We start from the raw sequence: 21,307 nt of genomic DNA, 5'->3' as shown, positions 1-21,307 counted from the left end.
TTTACACATGGAAAGCTTAACTGCTGTGAAGCTCAGGTTGCCTGACAGAATGTCTTTACAAGTCAAGAGATCAACAACAACCTCTCTTATGTCCTACCTGGTCACCTACACAAATTTTTGATTGCTCTTCTGACAGAACATGCAAATGCATTACCATAAGAAAATCAGCTTATATCTTGGGGGAGTTCTGAACTGGCAGCAGAACAGGTAGGTTTGAACTGATGCTTTCATAGCCTTTAGCCTTGGCTGCTCAAGCTAGATTCCCTTATCTATGAAGCAGATTTAATTGGTGAATATTCTGGAAAAATAGGCTGGGCAAAACAGGAGAAAAGCTGGTAAAATATAGGTAGGAGGTCCCTAACTATTCTGCATCAAAAATTACAAACTGAGAAATATTAAGTTCTGTGATCAGGAGAAACAAAATTTAAGACATTACCAACTTCAAGTTTCCATTATGGAAGTTGGTAATGGATCCAAGATGAATAGCAGGTTCAGGAATTAAGAATGACAACTAATAGGCTCAATGCAAAAGGAGGATTCCTGTGCCTAAGGAAGCAACCAGTAGGGTGATCAGAGACCTTACACTGAGTGAGACCAAAGCCGCAATCTGTCAGTCATCCAGATAGCATATGAAGAGACTGGAGCACCCAGTTGGGATGTGACAGACACCTCCTCCTGTTTCTATTGATCCATGTAGGAATTCAACTAATTAAAGGCTTGAAGACACTGCAAGGGACTATGAAGCATTGAGGAGAAGGCTAAGGGAGATGGGAGCAAGATTGCTACCGAGATGATGGCAGGTAGAATGGATCTGATTTTTTGATAATGAAATATGAAGCAGTCCTGGCAAAAGATGAGAAGTACATCAAAGGAACTGGGCAAAATGTGTCTGAAAAGCAGCTTGCGAACCTATTCTATGGAGACTTCAAACTGAGTACTGTGTGGGAGAGACAAGAGTGCTGAAGACACCTAAGACACATAATATTAAAGTTAAATCATGCATTAAAACTGCATCAAGAGCAGCTAGAATCACTAACAATCCAACTCCTCAGTGAAGAGCAAAATCATTCTCTTTCCTTCAAGTCAAAGAATGTGGGAGCCAAGAGCAACTGCCAAGAAAACTTCCTTTTAGAGAGTTGTCATGCCTTCTATGTGTGAGAAAGAACAATGCTCTGAAATTTATAGCATCTTTAAGACAGCATCCTGCTGAATTCAGTACTTATACAGCTTCTTACAAAGTAAGCCACATTCTGAGATAATTGAACATTAAATCATTTACGGCTTTAAAGTGCAATGTAAACATAATTATATGTACTATACTTATATGCAACTTTATCAGGAAAACACAGAAACATATACGCACATACACAAAAACCCACATACATTTTAGTAATTTTTCAAATTATTCTCTTCCTTATCATCTATACTATGAAAATAAAAAACACAGAGCTAAGAGATTAATCCTGCACATTTTTACTCAGAAAGCCATTAGGTTTCTTCTTGGTAACAGAGTAATCCTATATATGTCTTTGACAGAATAATCCTATGCCTCTTTGAATGGAATGGGACTAATACTTGAAGTCTTCATTCTTAATTTATCTTCTCCCATAACAAATATTAAATAAAAACATTAAATTATTGATTAAGAAAAATATGAGTTTCAGGCAGTCCTAACCCTGCCCCGCAATTCTACTTTTGTTATATTTTATTATTTATAACATTTATATAGCTGTCCATCTTATATTGAGCTCAGATCAGGAGAAAAGGTGACTATGTTTATATATCCCAATAAGATCACAATATAATGATTATATTGTTCTATCCTATACTATAGAGATGTACGGCCTTTAATTTCATATTTATTTATTTATTTGTTTGTTTGTTTATCTATCTATCTATCTATTTATTTATTATTTTATTTTATTTAACCTCACCTTTATTATTTTTACAAATAACTCAAGGAGAACATATCCAACACACCTTCCTCTTACTATTTTCCCGTATGAGGCGAATTGGGCTGAGACAATGACTGGCCCAAGGTCACCCAGCTGATCTTCATTGCTAAGGCAGGACTTGAACTCAGGGTCTCCTGCTTTCTAGCCTGGTACTTTAACCACTAGACTAAACTGGTTCTCAATATGACAAACTATCTTTAAGCCCCCTTCCCCCAAAAAAACTATGAAAAAAAAGTAAGTTTTAGTGACAGTTCACATTAAAGACATAAATGTATCTTGTAATGCTACAAAAGGCAGTCCTTTCAATAAATTGCAAAAAGGGAGGTAAGATTAATAAAGATAAATAAGATCTGTTCCTTGAAAAAGTTTTCTTAATATGCCAGAGACCAAAAGGATCCACGATTTAACCACTGTAGCTGTTTTAGATTATATTATTTCATAGAAAACCAGGAGTTTTTCTGCTGGAATAGTTTATATTAAAGAAATGCAAAAACATGGAAATTAGCCAGGATTACTTAAGTGGGTAGAGGTTACCTGTTTAGTAATGCTGAGTTCACATACATCTGACTCCCTATGAGGATGTCAAAGTCATTTACAAGCAGGTGTGAATTAATGTATCTGTTCTACTCAGTTATATCCTCTGTTCTGTCCTGAAAAGCTTTTCCAAAGAGCCTGTTTTTTAAATATTTTGCAGTATTGTCATATCAAGTGGAAGGATTTTAGACTAATTGCACATTGATTTGCAGGCGGTCCATGAGTCAAACCTTGAAATAAATTTGATTCCATCTCACTGCCTAGGGCAGCAAAACTGAGCATACTAGACTTAAATGTCTAGTGGAATTGGCCTAAATTATTAGATCACATCTTTGTACATCTAATCTAATCTATTTTTCAATTTTTGTAAGATCTCTATTTGTTTGATAGATAACATTTGTTGATGTTTTAAGAATCATTTGATCCTGCACAGGTAATCCTAGCTTAATAACAATAATTAACACGGACAACTCTGTCAATAAAAACCACACCAACTTACAATGGCAGCTGCAGCAATTCCCGTTGCAGTTAATTCTATATAGTCATTAACTGTTAAGTCACATGATCACCATTTTATGACATATTGCCAGCTTTTCCACTGTTGTCAGAAGCTGACTGGGAAGATCACAATTTCCATCCTGTGACTGTGGGGATGTTGCAAACTAGTCATCAAGCATCTGAATTGTGATTGTGTGATTGCCAGGTTGTTGTCACAGCTGAAATTACGAAGACTAGCCATAAGGCCATTCAGCATTGTCCTAACTTCCAATAGTTGTTGACTGGTCAATAAGTGAGAGCTACTTGCACTGTCACTGATAATTCTTGGGATGAAATTCTAAAGTGCTTCCCAAAAGTTAGATAAAAACTGGCACACAACATGCACAAATAAAATAGCTAGGTTACCTGGCTGAATTTTTTTTTAGCTCATATTTTCAAAAAGAGATTGATCAAGTAGGTAGGAAGTGTCACTAACCTGAAATCTCCGCATGTCTCGAGGATTTCCTGCATTTTTCAAGCAGTTCTGGTTACATTTAAGAAAAAATTTCAAGAAGAACCTGTTGGAAAAGAGATAATTTGTTTAGTATATTCGCTCAATATTTGTTTTGCTTAATTGCTAAAAAAATCTATTCAGTATATACCTCTTTAAACACATTCTTAGAATTTGAATCAGATGGCAAAGAAACAGGAGAAACAGGCAATCCATCCCATAGGTGTCTCTTTGCTGGAATTTTATATTGCGAAGTTCTTTCTAATTTAAAGCATTTATAATTAGGTATGACAAAATAATCCATCTTTACTACCACAAAACAACTCTAACTTTCACAATCAGCTCAGTTCCATACCAATACCAATACCACTCCAACAAAGCGGTTTGAAACTGATCTGTGATCATTTTCTTTTCTTCAAAATTCTAAACACTAAAAACACATGGGGAACAGCAAGAACCAATTAATACCTACTGACCAATAGGCTAATAGGATAGGGCCAAACAATAACATCCAATCGTGTTCCTGTCTCTGAAACTTTCACCCCAATTCCATTTCTACAACCAGACATTCTTCCCAGTTTCTCCAGCCATGGCTGCATGCTGCTACAACAGCTTGAAGGGGGAAAAGAAATACATTATCAACCTTGCCTATGGACAAGAGCAAAACGCTGAAGTTTCAGGACAAGAATGCCTTCAAAGGGAAAAGAAATTGCCTGAAAAATCTGTAGGGCAATAGCACTAACAAACCCAAAATCAGCTTTGTTTTGGTTTCAGACAAACTGGTATCAAACAGGAAAACAATACAACCCAACTCTTGAGCCTGGAGGACAATGTGGGAATACTGGAGTTCAGAGCTAAATTGGCAAAAAGAACCTTATATATGTGCTTAAATTCTAACTTCTATGATCTGGCCAAGTAGGAGAAGTAAGGTAGGGAATGTAACTGAATTGCATTTCCCATGAAGCTGACTGGGAGGACTTCAATTTTGGGTAAATGAGTACCCATCCCATGTGTTACAAAAGCAACAAGTATGGGGTGGGGATGTTGAATTGTATGACACACAAGATCAAGAATTCCACCACATATTGTGGCTCTTTTAAGAAAATAAAATATGGGTCCCACATTATAGCCTGGATGTAATGGTGGAATCTATGCCCTAAGCATAACAATTAAAATGAAGAGAATAAATCACTATGTAGAAGTCACTGAGCATAGCAAGAAAAAAGATTCCAAACAAATTATGGGTATGGCAAGGAGTGGGGAAATACTCTTAAATATCTATATTAGAGGGTGTTTTGTTTTTTTGTTTTTTTAGTGTATGGCACGTGTTAGCCAGGGATTACCTAGGTGGCTGGCTGCCTCTGTGAAATGAATTTTTTCGGGTGGTGTTATCTTTACCCGTGGGACGCCTGAATGCCAGTAGGCAATCAGAGGAGGCTCCCCAGCATCTTACCACGTGAGCCACTGCGCTCCCCCTAGCATAATGTCTATTCTTTCAGTGTGTATTCTTTCCAAGAGCTCAGCCAAACAAAAGCTTTAAAAAAGCCAAGTATCATGAAGCTCTAACATGGCAAGTTTTCTTTTAATTAGGGCTGTCATTACATTAAAGGTTGCAGTCAATTAGTTGTGTTACTTTTAACCTATTCATCAATCAACGGACTATTTAAAAGACATACCGCGGTTTGCTTTGTCTCAATAAAGAGTGTATTCTTGGAGTTGTCATTGAACCTAATAGAAATTTTGAATCTTTCTACATGCTGAAGCTAGCAGATTGGTTTTGATACAGACTACCCTATTCCACAACCTAAATGAAAATGCTTTTAAAAACTGAACTTTGGACTTATGGTCTTAAGCAGTAATGTTGCTGTGCAATACAGTTGGATACAAACAAAGCATATACTTCAAAAGTTCCTTCCAAAAAAGAGCTGGTTAGCAGGTTCTGTGGCTGTTTTTAAGAGGACTTTAAAAACAAAGTCATTGTGTTTTGCATCTTAGCAGCATTATAGAATTTGCTGTGGTTAGCTATATGAATCTATATTTTATTTCAACTGGTTTATTCTGGAATTTTTGTTCAAAGATACTTCTTTAAACTTTACTTTTGTATAAAGAATGAGTTAAATTATTTGGTAAAAGCTGAATGTGTGCCTGTATAAGCATAGGCATATCAATAACAGTCATGATTTATAAATAAAATGATATTTTTCCAAAGCTGTTAAATCAAGAGGAATCAAAAATTTTATCAAAACATGCATGATGAATATTTAAGAAAATTAGCTGTGGTTTTCAAAATAAAATAAGGATGTGAAAAAAATTATACTTATCTTTGTTCTTGGAAACCACAAATGCTTAAATGAACAATACTTTTAAAGTTCTTGATTCTATAAAAATCACTGAAATCATTTTATAACCCGTATTTCTTCAGAAACAGAAAACATATTTTACCAAAGACATAAACCACAGAAAATGTCTTCCTCAATGTTCTGTATTAATAAGCCATAAAAACAAAAACTTGAAGAAACCTGGCCTCACATTTTGGACATTATTCATAAAAGAAAAAACAAACAGACATATCAAACTTATTTTTATTTTTTTAGAAACAAGTTAAACTATATCAAAAAATATCACCATAAATAGGAAAGGTCATGACATGTTTGGAATAATTGTTGGTTCAAACATGCACAACCATTTTACTTTAATTAATTATATTTAATAAATTGATCCATCAGGAATAACTTATGCAAGAAATAAATGCCATGGAAATAAATATGAAGTTAGCAATATGTGTTCAGCTCTCAAACTGGTCTCATTCATAAAAAAATAGACCAACTATGAAGAAGTTTCTCATTTGTTTTGCCTCTTATTGTAATTCTATAGAGACAACAAAAGAATTTTAGGAAAAAATAACGTGCCACTCTAATCCTTTACATGAATATTATTCATCTTCCAGAGCAGGAGTCTCCAAACTCCATGGCCTATTCTGAACCGGGTTAGGCAAGTTGTATGACATGTGCATGCAGCTCAACTTGCACAAGTTAAGATGTGGGCATATGTGCATGTGTGCCAGCCTGCCATTCATGTGACCTCATTTCCCTCTCCCCATCCTCCAGACAGGCCACCAAGCTGCAAAGGTTGGGTACTAATGTTCCAGAGGATAGACTGTTCAAATATTTTTTTAAATTATCATTAGAAAATGATGACATTTGATTTTGGTCAAGGACTATAAACTTCTTATTTCCCATTAAGATTCATATTGAAATTTGTGGTTGAGAATATTAGACAATTTTACCTGCAGATCATTGACTCACTGCACTTAGTACAAAGGCTCATCTATCTTTATTTAGCGATAGGATCTTCTTTACAGATGTGGGATAACCAGTTAGGAAAGGGGATCTCTGAATTAAAGCTCTTTCCCATTCAAAAAGAAGACACTTGATTGCAATTAAATCAGTTTGTTTTCAATCATGTTTGAAGTCAAAATGTATTTCATTTCAGCATGCTTTTGATATCTATTAATCTTTTATTATCCACCAAATCTCTTGGAAAGTAATTTCATGAGGGTTTTCTTTCAACAAGAACTGCAAGGTCATTGCATACAAGACTTTAAAAATCTCCAAATGCTTTCAGAGTGTTGTAAGAACATTTTTCTGTAACTTTATGACTCCTGCTTTCCAAATTTCCAATGGACTTTTTTTTTCCTTAGAAAAGAGGATAATACGGAAGAAGAAATGGTCTTTTCAAGCAATACAGCTAAACATTTTTTAAAAATCCGAAAAAAGTTTAGTTGGGTGACTCTAAATATTTTATTTATTTAGGAGGGCACCAGGAAGAAGAAACAACATTCTTGTCATTAATTAATCTCATATTAATACTAGTAATTAGCAATAATACTAATATTAATTAACTTCATACTAAATTGGCATGATGAAAGTTGTATTTACAATCTGGAAATCTCAACATTCTTGAATTATGATGTTAAATATGGTGAAATGACACGAAAAACAAAACAAAACTCTAAGATGGCTCATACACTCCATCCCCTTTATTTGTTATGAGTTCTGTCTACCTCTTGAAATCAAAAGGACTCTGGGTAGCTTGCAGCTGACACATAGAACATAGTACATACCAATATAATAAGTAAAAGAATAATCAAATTTAGCTCTCAATTTAAATTAAATATTAAAATAAGAAGATAATATTTACTGAATATGACACCAGTTATCATTAATCCCCAAAGAAGTCATGTTTTAATCTGCTTCTGGAAGGCCATCTGGAAAAGCAGGAGCAACCCACTTCCATTGTATAATAGAACAGGAATATGTCTACCACATGGGTAGGAGTTGAGCTAAGGGCGATATTTTTCCCATTATACCCATTTAATATAATTTTAATATCAGGAAATAGTTGACATTGTTCAAAGATAAATCAAGTAACCATCTCTGACTGGATTTTTTTAAAAAAGTACAGTGACTGTACTCATGCAATCTAATCAGTTGAAAATTAAAAAAAACTTTGTTTCCACTATTTTTTTAAAGGTGTAAGTTACTACTTGTCCCACCAAGCAACAATCCTTCTATCTATAGCTTAAAAGTATTTTAGCAGCAGTTAGGATTTGCTTATACTTTCAATTAAAAACAGAACACTTGCATAAAGCCCAAACCTCCACCTGCAAATAAAACAATCAAATAAATATTTTATTTCTGACAACTCCTTCAATTAAATATAGGTATATGATTGCAACTTTACAGTATTGCCTTCTATAGGCCAGTTCTAAATGATATCATTTTGAATTGTATAGGAAATATTTTCACATAATCCTAATCCTTGTGGTAATAGTTATAATCTGGCATGAGTTAACTATTGGGGTGGCTGTCTATGGTGGGGGAAGAGCCTTGTCTCCTGGCCAGCTGCGAGAGGCTTGACTCTGAATATGTGGAAAGAACTGCCAGCACAAATCCTGGCATCTAAAGTCCAGACAACTGCTTGCCACCAAGCCGTGGTTTGTACTGGTGCCAAAACGGATTTGGGAAGATAAGCAAATAGGACATTAATTCTGCCAAAGAAAAATTGGAAAGGGAGAAGCACAGAGGTTTGTATGTTAAGGATAAGCACTTGATGGCTCTCCTGTCAACAATCCATCATTTAGTTCGCCAACTATGAAGGGCATGGACATTAGATCCCTTTTGCCCTAAACTGGCCCTGCTGTGTGGAATGCAGGCAAAATCCTGAGATCCTTCTGCTGCTTGCTGACATGGAAAGCTTGACCATCTGTCAGGAGGCAAAGATGTCCCTGTCAACTGATGCCTGCCCAGAGTCTCTGACAGGCCCTTATGTGGCAAAGTCTCTCAGAAGCCCTTGTTCTTTGGGGAAAAGGCTGCTTTGCCCCAGAGATTTGCTGGAGGATTCTTCAGAGTGTTCCAAAATGTAGAAGCCAAGCAGCTGACCATTTTGGCCTGCCCTTCCCAAAAGGAATATGTTACCAAGGAGAGGTAGGGAGATAGATGGAACAGTTAAAAATAATTTTAACTCAGAGGCAAGCACATGTTTTGAAACAGCCTGTGCAAATATAGGGAAGATTTATATAAATGTCTGGGGTATATGCACTTGTGCTAGTGGGGCAAGGAGATAAAATCCCACTATTTTTTCATTTCTAAAAGGTTCTAACTCTAGTCTCCTAAACACACACATACACACACACATGGACACACACACACCTTTCCATGAAGTATCCTATAGCACTGAAGAGTTACCCATTTTGCAGTGATCAGAATTTCAAGATAAGATTATTGCCCTTTATTGGAAAAGAAAAAGAAAAATATGAAAAGCAGGATCCAAACCGAAGGTGAACGGATGGAATCAGAATAAATTTGGAGTGAGCATTAAGTTAAAGATAGAAAAGAAAGTCTATACTCATTATATAAATTTTATTGGGATCTTTTAAATGAATTCTTTACGTAATGGATGTGAGTTTGACGTGTAGGGGTATACATTCTCCCCACAGCTAATCAGAACTGGATAAACATTTAAGTTGTATTTAATTACCCTCCTCCAGCAGAAGTGGACAGAAAAGCCACCCTTTCTCCTGCATGGTCTGCTGTTTCCCTAAACCTCTAGAGCAAGGGGTGCAAAGGATTGCAGAAATTGGGCAGAATTACTGAGAAAGATCCCTCCTTTTTTCCTTGTGGAAACTTGTGCTGAATCAAAAATGAATGGAAAGATATTATTGTATGAAATTGTGTGTAAATGTCTGAGGATAGCCACTATAGTTGCAGTGTTTAGGAGTATCAGTAGATTAATACCTGTTTAGAATTTAGCTATGTACTACCTTTCAGGGATCCTGAATGTTCTGATATAATACTTGGCACATCCAAACCAAATGAAAACAAAAAAGTTTTGAAACGCATAGTCAGGAAATACATTTTAGAAATCTGCTTCATTTTGAATGAAAATACATTTTTAATATAATATTGAATTTTAGGGCAGTTTCTTTTTAATGCAGGGATATGATTAAAAAAGGACTTACAGATTGCTACTTGGGAATGTAACATGAGCCAAAACAGGGTTAATAATCCATTTTAAAATTCAAAATATTGCAAAATGGGAAATGAAATATTTAGTAAACGCTCCCAAATTTTAAAACATTTGACCAAACATTGTCCATCTTACTTTTTTTGTTAAATACCATCTTATTGAATTTTCAGAATACAGCAATTTCAAGACAAACGCAGATTATGATTTCCAGAATTTTAGATAAGTCCCTTTGCTACAATTATTGCAAGGATTAGGATTATGTGAAAATAATTCCTCTGCAACTCAAAATGATATTGTTTAGAACTGGCATATAGAAGGCAATACTGTAAAGTTGCAATCATATACATATATTTAATTGAAGAAGGAGTTATCATATATAAAATATTTATTTTGTTGTTTTATTTGCAGGTGGAGGTTTGGACTATATACAAGCATTCTGTCTTTAATTGAAAGATAAATATAAGCAAATTCTAAGCGCCACTAAAATACTTTTAGGCTATAGATAGAAGGATTACAAAGAGTTGCACTGGTTATTAAGAGACTGTTTATGCCAAAATCAAAGACCTGGATAGGACCAAATATAGATTAATGGTTCCATGAACCTTTGACCACAACAACTAGTGAAAAAAATGTCTTTGATGAAAAGAAGTACCGGATACATTTGAAAATATTTGGCAGGGCTTTTTTCTTCTTTGCCTCCTTAGAGGCTGAGAAGATATTTGTGGCTTGAGCTTACATGGTGCATCTGAAGAGAATATTAAAATATCTGCTCTTTTCTAGCTTCCAGTTCTAGGCTTTTCTCATCTCATTCTTCTCGCTTCCACTACGCATTTTTCAGAAATTATTATACTTATCCCACACGTATTATATAGTTGTGGGAAGTGAGCAAAATGGATGAAAGAAAGCGGATGAAGAATCTAATAGATTGGAAAAGATGTCTTTTATAGTATTGTTACATTTCCATAAAATGGAGAATTAAAGAAAATTAGAAATAAGTGGCCTCAGTCATGTTTCCCCCAAATATTTCAGAAACAGAATATTTTTGTATCATCTGAATTATTCTTCTTCAGACAATTTGCAAGGGTTTAATTGAATGGGCTGATTCCATTTATAAGCAAAGTTTTGAAGATATTATAGTTTTCAAATTACTTTTCATCATGTCCAATACTATCACAACCAAAAGGAATGGTAATGCTTAAGTCCGCATTGCTCAGAATAGCAATATGTGAATAAGAACTAGAAAATGACTGATTTGCTGGTTTAAAGTTCCTGTACCTCAATGAGTATAAGATATAAAATATCTGAAATGGCCCCTCAAAAGGCCTAGAAACAAAATACTGAGCACTGGAAAAGAGTAACTTCAGCATTAATCATTTCAACTTATTCTTTTTCACTTCAAAAGCCACTGAATTTTTCTACAAGTGACATCATGATAGGGAAATACACAAAGCAATGTTTGAAGAATGTTTAAAGAAAAATTAGCAAGAGAAAAAGCAGAATTTTGACTCTAATTTCAAGGTTTCTTGGGCCACTACTAATAACAGATGTTCCATATACCTGGAGAAATGGTGTGATAAGTGAATAAATTAATGGGTTCTGAAATGTTTGGAACTAGTATACATAAAAGTCACTTCCTCAACCTTTTACCCCGACAACAACATTGGATCAATTGGGTACAAAGTCACAACTTGTTAGAGGAACCAAATTTCTCCAGCCTCCTCAGCTGGTATCAATGGATTTTGTTTGGCAACATCTGAAAAGTCTGAAGTTTTTTACTCTGGCCCACTCTTCTAAGGTACTGAGAAAATATACCTTCATAATGTAAAAATAACATAATTATACTGTCAATAGATTAACAGAATGGCTAAGAGGTTGTAACTATGAACATATTACTTTCTGCTGGAAGAAAATAAATTATTTGTAGTAGCTTTTAATTTTTTTAGGAAAAAATATGGAATATATCATTCTCTGAACTGACCTGTTGTCTATTTGGTATTGCTTAGAATTTAGAACAAGTTTTCATTATTCAATACTAGTTTTTATTTCCATCCTAATCAAATAAGTGCATTTATTCAGTAACTATTGAAGTAACGATTCTACTGCTGCTAGGACTGATACTACTTTTTATATTTGTTTCCATGACTTATTTGGATATTAAATATTTATTTTTAGTTACTACCAGAACTCTTCATTTATAGAAGTCATGGATATCGGTCATGGATATCTCAAACTTTTCATATAAATAAATCATATCTTTTTTTTTTTTTTGCCATTGTGATGTTTTTCACTGAGAAAGTTAAGTCTCTATCATGAATTCCTAACTACCATGAATAGTGCTGAGCTGTCAGGAGTAAAATCATTCAGTGCATCTTTATGTCTGGAATCTGTTCACTTGTTCTGTGTTCAGTGATCATTGCTTAATGTAATTTGATAAAATGCAAGTTCAGAGAAGAATACTAGCGAGATCTGAACATACTGAAAATTGAAATCCAAGATAATACAGCAGCCTCTTTTCAGTGAGTACAGAGGTGGTATTCAACCGGTTCGCTCCAGCTTGAGTGAACCGGTAGTGATGATTTGGCGTGGGTCTCCGAACTGGTGGGGACCCATGGCTGACCACGACCCCGAACTGATCACCCAGTCGCCCACTTGTCCTGGTCCCTCTCATAGCTTTCCTTACCACGTGGTGGCTGTGGCGCAGCTCGGGCAGATGTCCCAGGGCTGCTGCACATGTGCACTGTGTGTGCAGCCACTACACATGCAGTGCACATGTGCAGCAGCCCTGGGACATCCGCCTGCCTGCCCACCTTCCTGGAGCACGTTTTCTTCCTTCTCCCGGCACATGTGCCTCTTCCAGGCCAGACCAGTCCAGCCTGGCCCAGCTTGGCCACCCAGCAGGTGGGTGGATGGATGTTCTGGGGCTTCTCGCCCCCCTTGTTGCAATATGCCTGCAGCAGCCCCTTGGGCCGACTGAGCTGGGAGCTGCCGTTCCCAGGCTTCTACTCGCCTGTGCTTTGTTTGCCAGCCTCTTCACCTTGTCTGAAGTGGCTGGTCCTGCCCCTCACCCTTTCCTCCCTCGCCTGGCCTGAGAAGGTAAGGGGATAATAAGCAGGGGATAGTGAAGCAGCCGGGTCCCTATCTTCTCCTCTCTATCCCCCACTCTGTGTGTGTGTGTGTGTCTTTTTCTCTCTCTCTCTCTCCCTCAAACCTGGGCATTGGCTTTCCTTGGTGCTCTTCAATACTTTCATTTCTTCTTTTTGGAATCCAGACTGACTGAACAAAGATCGCCAGCCACGGTGGAAGCATCTCTTTGGGTGACCCTTCTACCCCTCCCCTTCCCTCTCGCGTGTGCATGCCATCCTTCCAGACCCACCACGGCTGCCAGTCGTGAGAGGAAGAAAAGGGTTGCCCAAAGGGACTGGCTGAACAAGGATCGCCAGCTGCACTGGAAGCATCTCTTCGGGAGAACCTTCTCCACCCTCCCCCTCCTCTCATGACTGGTGGCCTTGGCGGGGCAGGGAGGGTGGCGTGCACATGCGAGGAGAAGGGTCACCCAAAGGAATGCTTCCAGCGCAGCCAGTCTTGATTTCAAAAAGAAGAAATGAAAGTAGCGAAGAACGCTTGGCGCAGCTGCAGCTTTGAGACACACACAAACACACAGAGAGACAGACAGACACACACAGAGAGAGTGGGAGAGAGAGGGGGAAGATAGAGAGGGGGCAGAGAGAGAGAGAGAGAGATACAGAGGGGGGACAGAGCCATAGAGAGAGACCATAGTGGGGAGGAGAGGGGGAAGGAGAGAAAAAGAGGGAAAAGGAGAAAAGGGGAATGAGAGAGGAAGGGAGACAAGAAAGAAAAGAAAGAGAAAAGAGAAAAAAAGAGAAAAGAGAAAGGAAGCGAAAGGAAGAAAGGGGACAAAGAAAAGGAGAGATGGAAGGAAGGGACAAAGAAAGAAAAAGAAAGGAAGAGGGAGGGAGGGAGGAGGAGAAAGTGAGTAAGTTATACGGATGGATAAATAAATATATGGAAGAGGGAGGGAGGAGAGAGAAAAAAAAGGAGAGGAAGGAAGAACACAAACCCTGGCTTCAGAAGACTCTTTGAAGCAGCACAGCAATCTAGGGCTGGCCTGCAAGGGATCTTGGAGGTCATCTAGTCCAAACCCCTCCTCCAGCAGAAGTTCCTTACAGAATCATAGAATAGCAGGGTTAGAAGTGTGTGTGTGTGTGTGTGTGTGTGTGTTTGTGTGTGTGCGTGTGTCTGTCTGTCAAAACTCCCAAAACAGGTCAAGTAGCTCTGGGGAGATCAGTCATAAATTAGAACACTTGCTAAGCAACCGGCCATTAAGCGAGGACCATTTGTATTTGGTTTGCCAGTCACATGGCCACATGGCCACACCCACCCAGTCACATGGCGAAAAAGTCACGCCCATCCGGTCATGCGACCACAAAGCCACATCCACAAATTAAGCCACGCCCACAGAACCAGTAGTAAAAAAAAAAAACTGAATCTCACCTCTGAGTGAGTCCCTATAATATAGATATTGTCCATGGACTGGTATATCTAGAAACATCAATTCTTATTTATAAAAGAGCAATTAAAAGACTTTATATACAAACTTATCAGCAACAGGTTGTGCCTAAATATCATACAGAGAAATGGATCAGGTTTCCCTTGTAGTCAGAGCTATCATAAGCATGTCTCCCTCATCTGTAATTAACATTATCCACCACTTAACAAGAAAATAATTATTGAGGGGAAAAAACCCAAACATCTCTATATCTACAAAATGCTCTCTGGTTTTACCAGAAACAATTAAGATTTTTCTCATTGTTTGAATCCATTCATATTTACTAATTTCTGATTTATTGTTCTGATTTAATACTCTATAAATCCTGGGTAATCAGAAAATAAGTTGTGCACTTTGCTTTATGCCCATGCTTATTAGCTTTAGTGTTAAGGTTCTTGTGATATTAAAAGAAGAAAACTGTCCTGATTTTTCTTTGCAATTAATCAGGAATGAGTATCCAGGTTGGTAAAAAGGATGAAATCACACTTTTCCTGTTTTGAAGATAATGGGGAATTATAATTTATGCATCCTTGCATCTCAATTTCCAGTGGAAAAGCCAAGTTACTCTGTTGCCACAAAACTAAAGAAATAAATAAAAATCTTCCAGCATTTTCAAGACTAACATATTTATTTATTAACATATTTATTTATACATAACTAAATATTTTATAAATAAATAAAAATCTTACAGCATCATAAGGACTAACATATTATGTATAACTTTCTCTGTTCTGCAGTGTGATTTATTAAATGTTCTGAGTTGTATCCTGAGCAAATAACCTATATACATAAGCATAGTTGTCTCTGTGTGTATGTCCTGTATTTTATTTCCCTTTATAATTCATTGTAATATATTATTATAATTTATAATTCATTTCTATCCAATCTTATATGTATATGTATAACAGAGAGAGAGGGGGAGAGACAGAGAGAGAATATGTATAACAGAAACAGAGAATATGCAGTTCACTTAGATTAAAGCTTCATGCAATTGATTTAGTCCACAAAATCTTATAATAGATGAGCTGATCTTCGAAGCTTCAGGGGACTTTACATTGGCTTCATTCCATATAAGTCAACAATACTGATTTGCTATCATGCCAAGAATACAAAAACCATGGGAACTCCTTAACTCCCCAAACAGACATTCCCTCCCTTCCTGACATGATTTTGTTCGTTCACCATATCTGTCTGTTCATATGTACATATTTCGGTGTCTGAATATATCAGAGTGCACTGTTTAAAATGCTGTGAAACGTGAAATCTCTGAAGGTCCACATGCAGATGGAAATGAAAGAAGCTAGCTATATTACAGACAACACCTCCTGCTGCCTTTGTGAATATTTGCATTCCATCCACAAGAAATAATAATATAGTACATTGAAAGCTCAAAATATGTTTATTTCTTAGGCTATTAAACTAGCAATTTGCAGAAAAACTGTAGAGAGAAAATGCTGGGCAGTGCCCTGTGATTTGTTAACTTCTGGTACATTTTCTAAGGTCACTTCCTGAACTGATGAAAACAACTTCAGAGGGACTAAAATACATGTACTCGTGGAGGCCTTTCTAGTATGCAGTGGTTCATGAACATCTTCAATGTTTGAATATAATGGCAAAATACACATACACATGCACACACACACACACACACACACATGCATGTGTGTGTGTTTGTCTTCTTACAATCTAGTAATTAGTCTCAAATGCCCAACATATAATATAGTCTCTTAGATGCTAAAAGACAAAGGAAATGGCATATACAGTATTATTTCATGAACTTTTTAATCAAGGCCTGAATCAGAGGCTGAGGATATAAATGCAATTTATTTCATCACTATGAATTGTTGGAAGGACCCACCTAATCACCAGAGTAGAAATTCTCTTGCCAGTGGCAGCCTTCAACTTTTCTTAGCCTTTTTTCAACAGTTTCCAAGCTGTTTTTCTATAGGCTTCAGTGTGCACAATGCACTGGAGCAGAGCACATCAATTTTTAATCCTACAACAGCTTCTCCGTAAAAAAATAAAAAAAAAACATTATATTCCTTTCTTTCAAGAGCTACAAAACTTCACAAAACTTCACAAAACTTCAGCTCTTTCCTGAAATATTTGCCAAGGTTATATTCGCAATCTTCTCAGCATGCCAAATTCAAATGAGAACAGGCCACACAACTTGTTGATGCTGGACCTAAAGCCAGAATATTACAAAGGAGAGACAGGAACAATTTGATAGTGGGGTTTACATCTTGTTTCCCCTAATTTAACCATAATAATCCATGTTCTGATTTCTACCATGATTTTCCTATCAAGATGTAATGACCTATGATAGTGGACAGAGAGAGTAGAAGGGTTAATACGCTTCTTCCTATTTGCAATATTTATGCATTTAGTTAGGAACTGCCTTAAGCAGGAGCTGTTTGTAAGAAGCATTAGGAAGAGAAAAGGAGAAACAAAACTTATTAATGCCACTTAAAGCTTACTGGATCAAATACAGCATTATTATTTTTATTATTGCTTTCTAAGCTCTCAGGATTAGAGCAAGAGAATCCATAAATAATATTTCCATGTAAAATGGCATTATTTCCCACAAGATAACCTTGTATTGGTTAATTTGCTAGTGGTGGGGAGGAGGAACATCAAAATAATTGTGACCTGATGCACCTGGGAAATAAGCCAGTAGACCATCAAGCTCAAAATCTGGACAGAGCAGTTTTGTATAGTCAGAAGAAGTTCCTGTATCTAGATTCGCTTGGAAGTAGATTCCTGTAGTTTCTACAAGGGACTCAATAATACCACAGAAAAGCAAAAAGATTGGTTTTGCTGTCACCCTCCTGTGCAGTTAAAACAGTGAAGACTTAGTTCACTGGATCATTTTCAAGCTGTGTAGGTACTGTTCTTTAGGAAACAAGGAATTATTGCTTTAGCAGAGATGGTGACAGCCTCTCTAGAATTAGAGTGTTTTATTATCACATTAGAACAAGGAAAATTCACATAATTAGCAGGATTTATCCTCATTTGTTCAGTAAAAGCACTAATATTCAATTAATCTGCTCGTGTTTAATTACTTTTCTTTACACTATTTTTTCTTTACCTGATCCCCTTAAATACTAGAGTACAGAAATGTATGAGGTCTACTTTTTAATTTCACTTATAATACTATATGTTATTCATCCAAATAATCATAATACGACACAGGGGCTGATATACTTTGCAAGCTGCCACCAAGTTAGCAGCCACACCAGCCTTATACTTTTTGCAAGATCCTCTGTTAAGTGATGACATATAGCAGAATTACCGTTAATTGTAATACGACACTAACGTCTAAGTGCCTGTTATCTCTGGATGAACTACTCTTACCACAGCATGAGTAGCTAAAACATCAGGAGCACTTCAGTTGATATCAACTGGCAATATAACAAAACTGTCCTGAAGAAAGATAAAGAGAGAGGGAGAAGGAGAGGGAGTCAGGGAGGATGAGGGAGAAGAGAAAAAGACAGGGGGAGGGAGGGAGGGAGGGAAAGAGAGACAGACAGACAGACAGAGACAGAGAGACAGAGACAGAGAGAGAGAGAGAGAACTTGCACAACAGGGCAACTATTTCCATCTGGTGGTCTAGTTTTAATTATGTGAAGTAAGTATTTCATTTATAGGCTGCCTCAATCACAATGGCATTCCTTCTTTTGAAATCAGAGTTGAATATGAAATGACAGGAATTACATACCAGAAAATCTCATTGCCAAAAGAGAGAACTAATTGTGTTTTTTTTAACCATAAAATTGAAAGAGTTAATTGGGCAAGCAAATCAAGATATGAAATGAAGAATGAACCAAAACCAGAATTGTTTATCAGTGACTTAATGGTATGCAAATCTAGAGTGGGTGGCAGATCTTTATATGTAAACGTAAAGTAATTGGCACGCTACACAATATAAAAATATACATGTAAATGTACTATTTCTTTTTTCTATATTATTTTGAAAATGATCATCTACCCAGTAAATATATTTAAACTAAAGAATACATGACTGAACAAAGAAAAAACCCCAATCCCACACACATGAGTTTTACTGAAAATATTTATTTTGACAATGCAACAAGCTTTTTTAAAAATATGTGTTGAGTGAGCTGACTCGAAACAAAACATGAGAAGTTTTTACCAGAATGCAATGTTGGAAGTTTGAACAACCAAGCTTTCCCTTACCATGAAATGGTTATTTCAGTTACAAGTGGCTTTCATTATTTACTTTTTCTCTCCTGAGGTATACATTTTTTATTTTCTTGTGATAAATTAAACTATGAAACACGAAGTAAAGACAAATAATGAGTTTCATGAATAAAAGGAGTGAAAATTGGACATTCCTCCCACCCCCCCAGTATCCAGGCAGGCACCTGGACACAAACAGACCCCCCTCAATACCTCCAGCCCAAACACGCCCCCGGCCACCTACCCAAATAAAACCTGCACTAAGAAACCCCAATGCACAAAACACAATGTTGCCAACCAATCAAGAACACAGCAACTCGAAGACCAATAAAAACAGACCTAGACTCCCAGCCAATCAGGATGAGGAAAAAAACGATTCAAATAAAGCAGAAAGCCGGCACCAAATTCAAACAAAAAAATGGATGCCAAACACACAAGATTAAAAAGAACCCAATACACAAGCCTGAGGATGGCAGATGAGATTCTGCCGAAACATTGCTATAATAAAAGCACAAATATTAAGACGTGGGAAAATACCCAAAGAAACCTAAATACCATACATATAAATACCCGCAAAAACATAAGAAAACACACACATACACACACACATATACAGGTGGTTGAATCTATAACATTATGAATTTAACATAACTACAACTGGAAAACCAATTGCATATTATAATCAAATGCAAAGGTGCAACTGGATGAAAAAACTGGATGAAAAAACTGGTGCAACTGGATGAAAAATATATTAGAAAGAGAAAAATTTGCGTCAAATAGAAGAACATTTGAAAATTGCATCACATTAATGAACAATGAAATACTCAATTCGTATTTCTTTTCCTTATTTACTGACAGTACACAATTTTACGTTATGAGCCACTATAGCTGTTTTACTCCTTTTTTGAATTATCCATAATATGATTTTGGATAGTTATTATTAATTAATAACTTGCTAGAAGATATTTACTCTATATTATAATTTTTTAATCTTTAAATTTATCATTTAAAAATAGTTGATAAATTTATTTTTCTACATGGTGGCACATTGGTTAGTATGCAGTACTGCCTTTTTGCTGCTTACCAGCTGCCTGCAGTTCAGCAGTTCAATTCTCACTGGCTCAAGGTTGACTCAGCCTACCATCTTTCTGAGGTCGGTAAAATGAGGACCGAGACTGTTGGGCACAATATGCTGACCGTCAGGCATCCAGAAAGTATCCATGATAGCAATCACTCCGAGACATTATCTCTCCAATTGATTTATTAGAAACAGATCTGGCATGTCAAAAGCAATTTCCCAAGTGAAAGTTTTTCGCCCGTTACACAGAAGCCACCTTCTCTCCTCCCTTCTCTCCTCCCACTTCTACACTTCATAAATCACGAGAACCAATTAACTGCAACTGGAAATTCTTAATACGACATACAGAATAACCTTGAAATTTTCAACTCCTCTAACTCTCTAAACAAAAATGTGGCAGCTGAATTTCAAAGCTGACACTGACTCTTTAAACCACTTAGAGAGGGCTGTAAAGCACTGTGTGGCGGTATATAAGTCTAAGTGCTACTGATATTATTTGGATAATTAATGTATTAATACAGTAGCAGAATTGTGAATGTAATATAATTTAGTATGTGACTTGCCATTTAGTATATGTTGCAGTAATTTGTGTCACTCTATTATTGTTCTTTTAAATTTGCTGGTCATTGATCGAATAAATAAATATGTGCTTAATTTACCAACCAATACAGCATGTTTGGATTTAAGATGCTTTGCATGCAACAAGGGCAGCAATCACATCTAATTGCTGCTACCATTTCAGTTCAGTCTTTATCACGGATCAACTCTCTTTGCCAGCTTGAGCATTGCATACCCAGTGTGTGGTTCTTCCATGGTATGTGACGATGCTCTAAGTGAGAGCCTTTCAAATTACAACATTTGCTTCACTGTTCATTATATTTGCCTCCACATTCTACCCACAGCACAAGTTAAAGGCCTTTGGCTTCAGCTGTTCCACTGTGTCATTATCAGAGAGAGGGTGAGATGCATTCCAGAGACTGGGGATTAACCTCCAGGATGATACCCAGTTTCAGTCTTAGCCTACTAAATCCCTACCAAAGCTATAACAGCCATGGCTGATTTGGAACCTAAACTGTAAATCTTCTCTTCACACTATCTGACTAAAAAAAGATGGTTAGCCATTGGGGATATTTTACATATAGAGGCCTTACAGATGCCAATGTGGTAAAAACACCGGAGACATTTTTCTTTAAAACGTAAGTTTTAATCAGTTAATGAAGACTGTTCACTCAAGGCTGAGCATTTTAAAAGACAGAATAAAAGAAAAAGAATAAAAGGATCAACATAAGCCTTGTTCAGAAAGGTAATTTCTTCCAATCCTACTTTCATGGGAAATACAAATATGTTTTCTCTTTAAAATATGAGGAGTAAATATGAAATAAAATATAAAATACAGAAGAAGTATGCACTTTGGGGGCACATTCCAAATGATACATACTCCAGCCATGATTTCTGTC

General features: G+C 36.5%; 1 protein-coding gene across 8 annotated transcripts in view; it reads right to left on the bottom strand.

Moving 5' to 3' along the window:
• EBF1 (EBF transcription factor 1) overlaps window positions 1-21,307 on the bottom strand; it is a 363,878-nt gene that overhangs the window by 106,658 nt on the left and 235,913 nt on the right. For all 8 annotated transcript variants that reach the window (XM_026696683.2, XM_026696684.2, XM_087924224.1 and 5 more), the window contains exon 7: window positions 3,463-3,544. In XM_026696683.2, coding sequence (XP_026552468.1) covers window positions 3,463-3,544 — 82 coding nt within the window. The remainder of the gene's footprint in view (window positions 1-3,462; window positions 3,545-21,307) is intronic.

The sequence above is a fragment of the Pseudonaja textilis genome, chromosome 2 (assembly GCF_049901715.1).
Source record: "Pseudonaja textilis isolate UNSWEBS1 chromosome 2, rPseTex1.2, whole genome shotgun sequence".
NCBI classification, from domain to species: Eukaryota; Metazoa; Chordata; class Lepidosauria; order Squamata; family Elapidae; genus Pseudonaja; species Pseudonaja textilis.
Note: the sequence above shows the minus strand (reverse complement) of the source record. Positions and strands in the feature narration are given on the sequence as shown.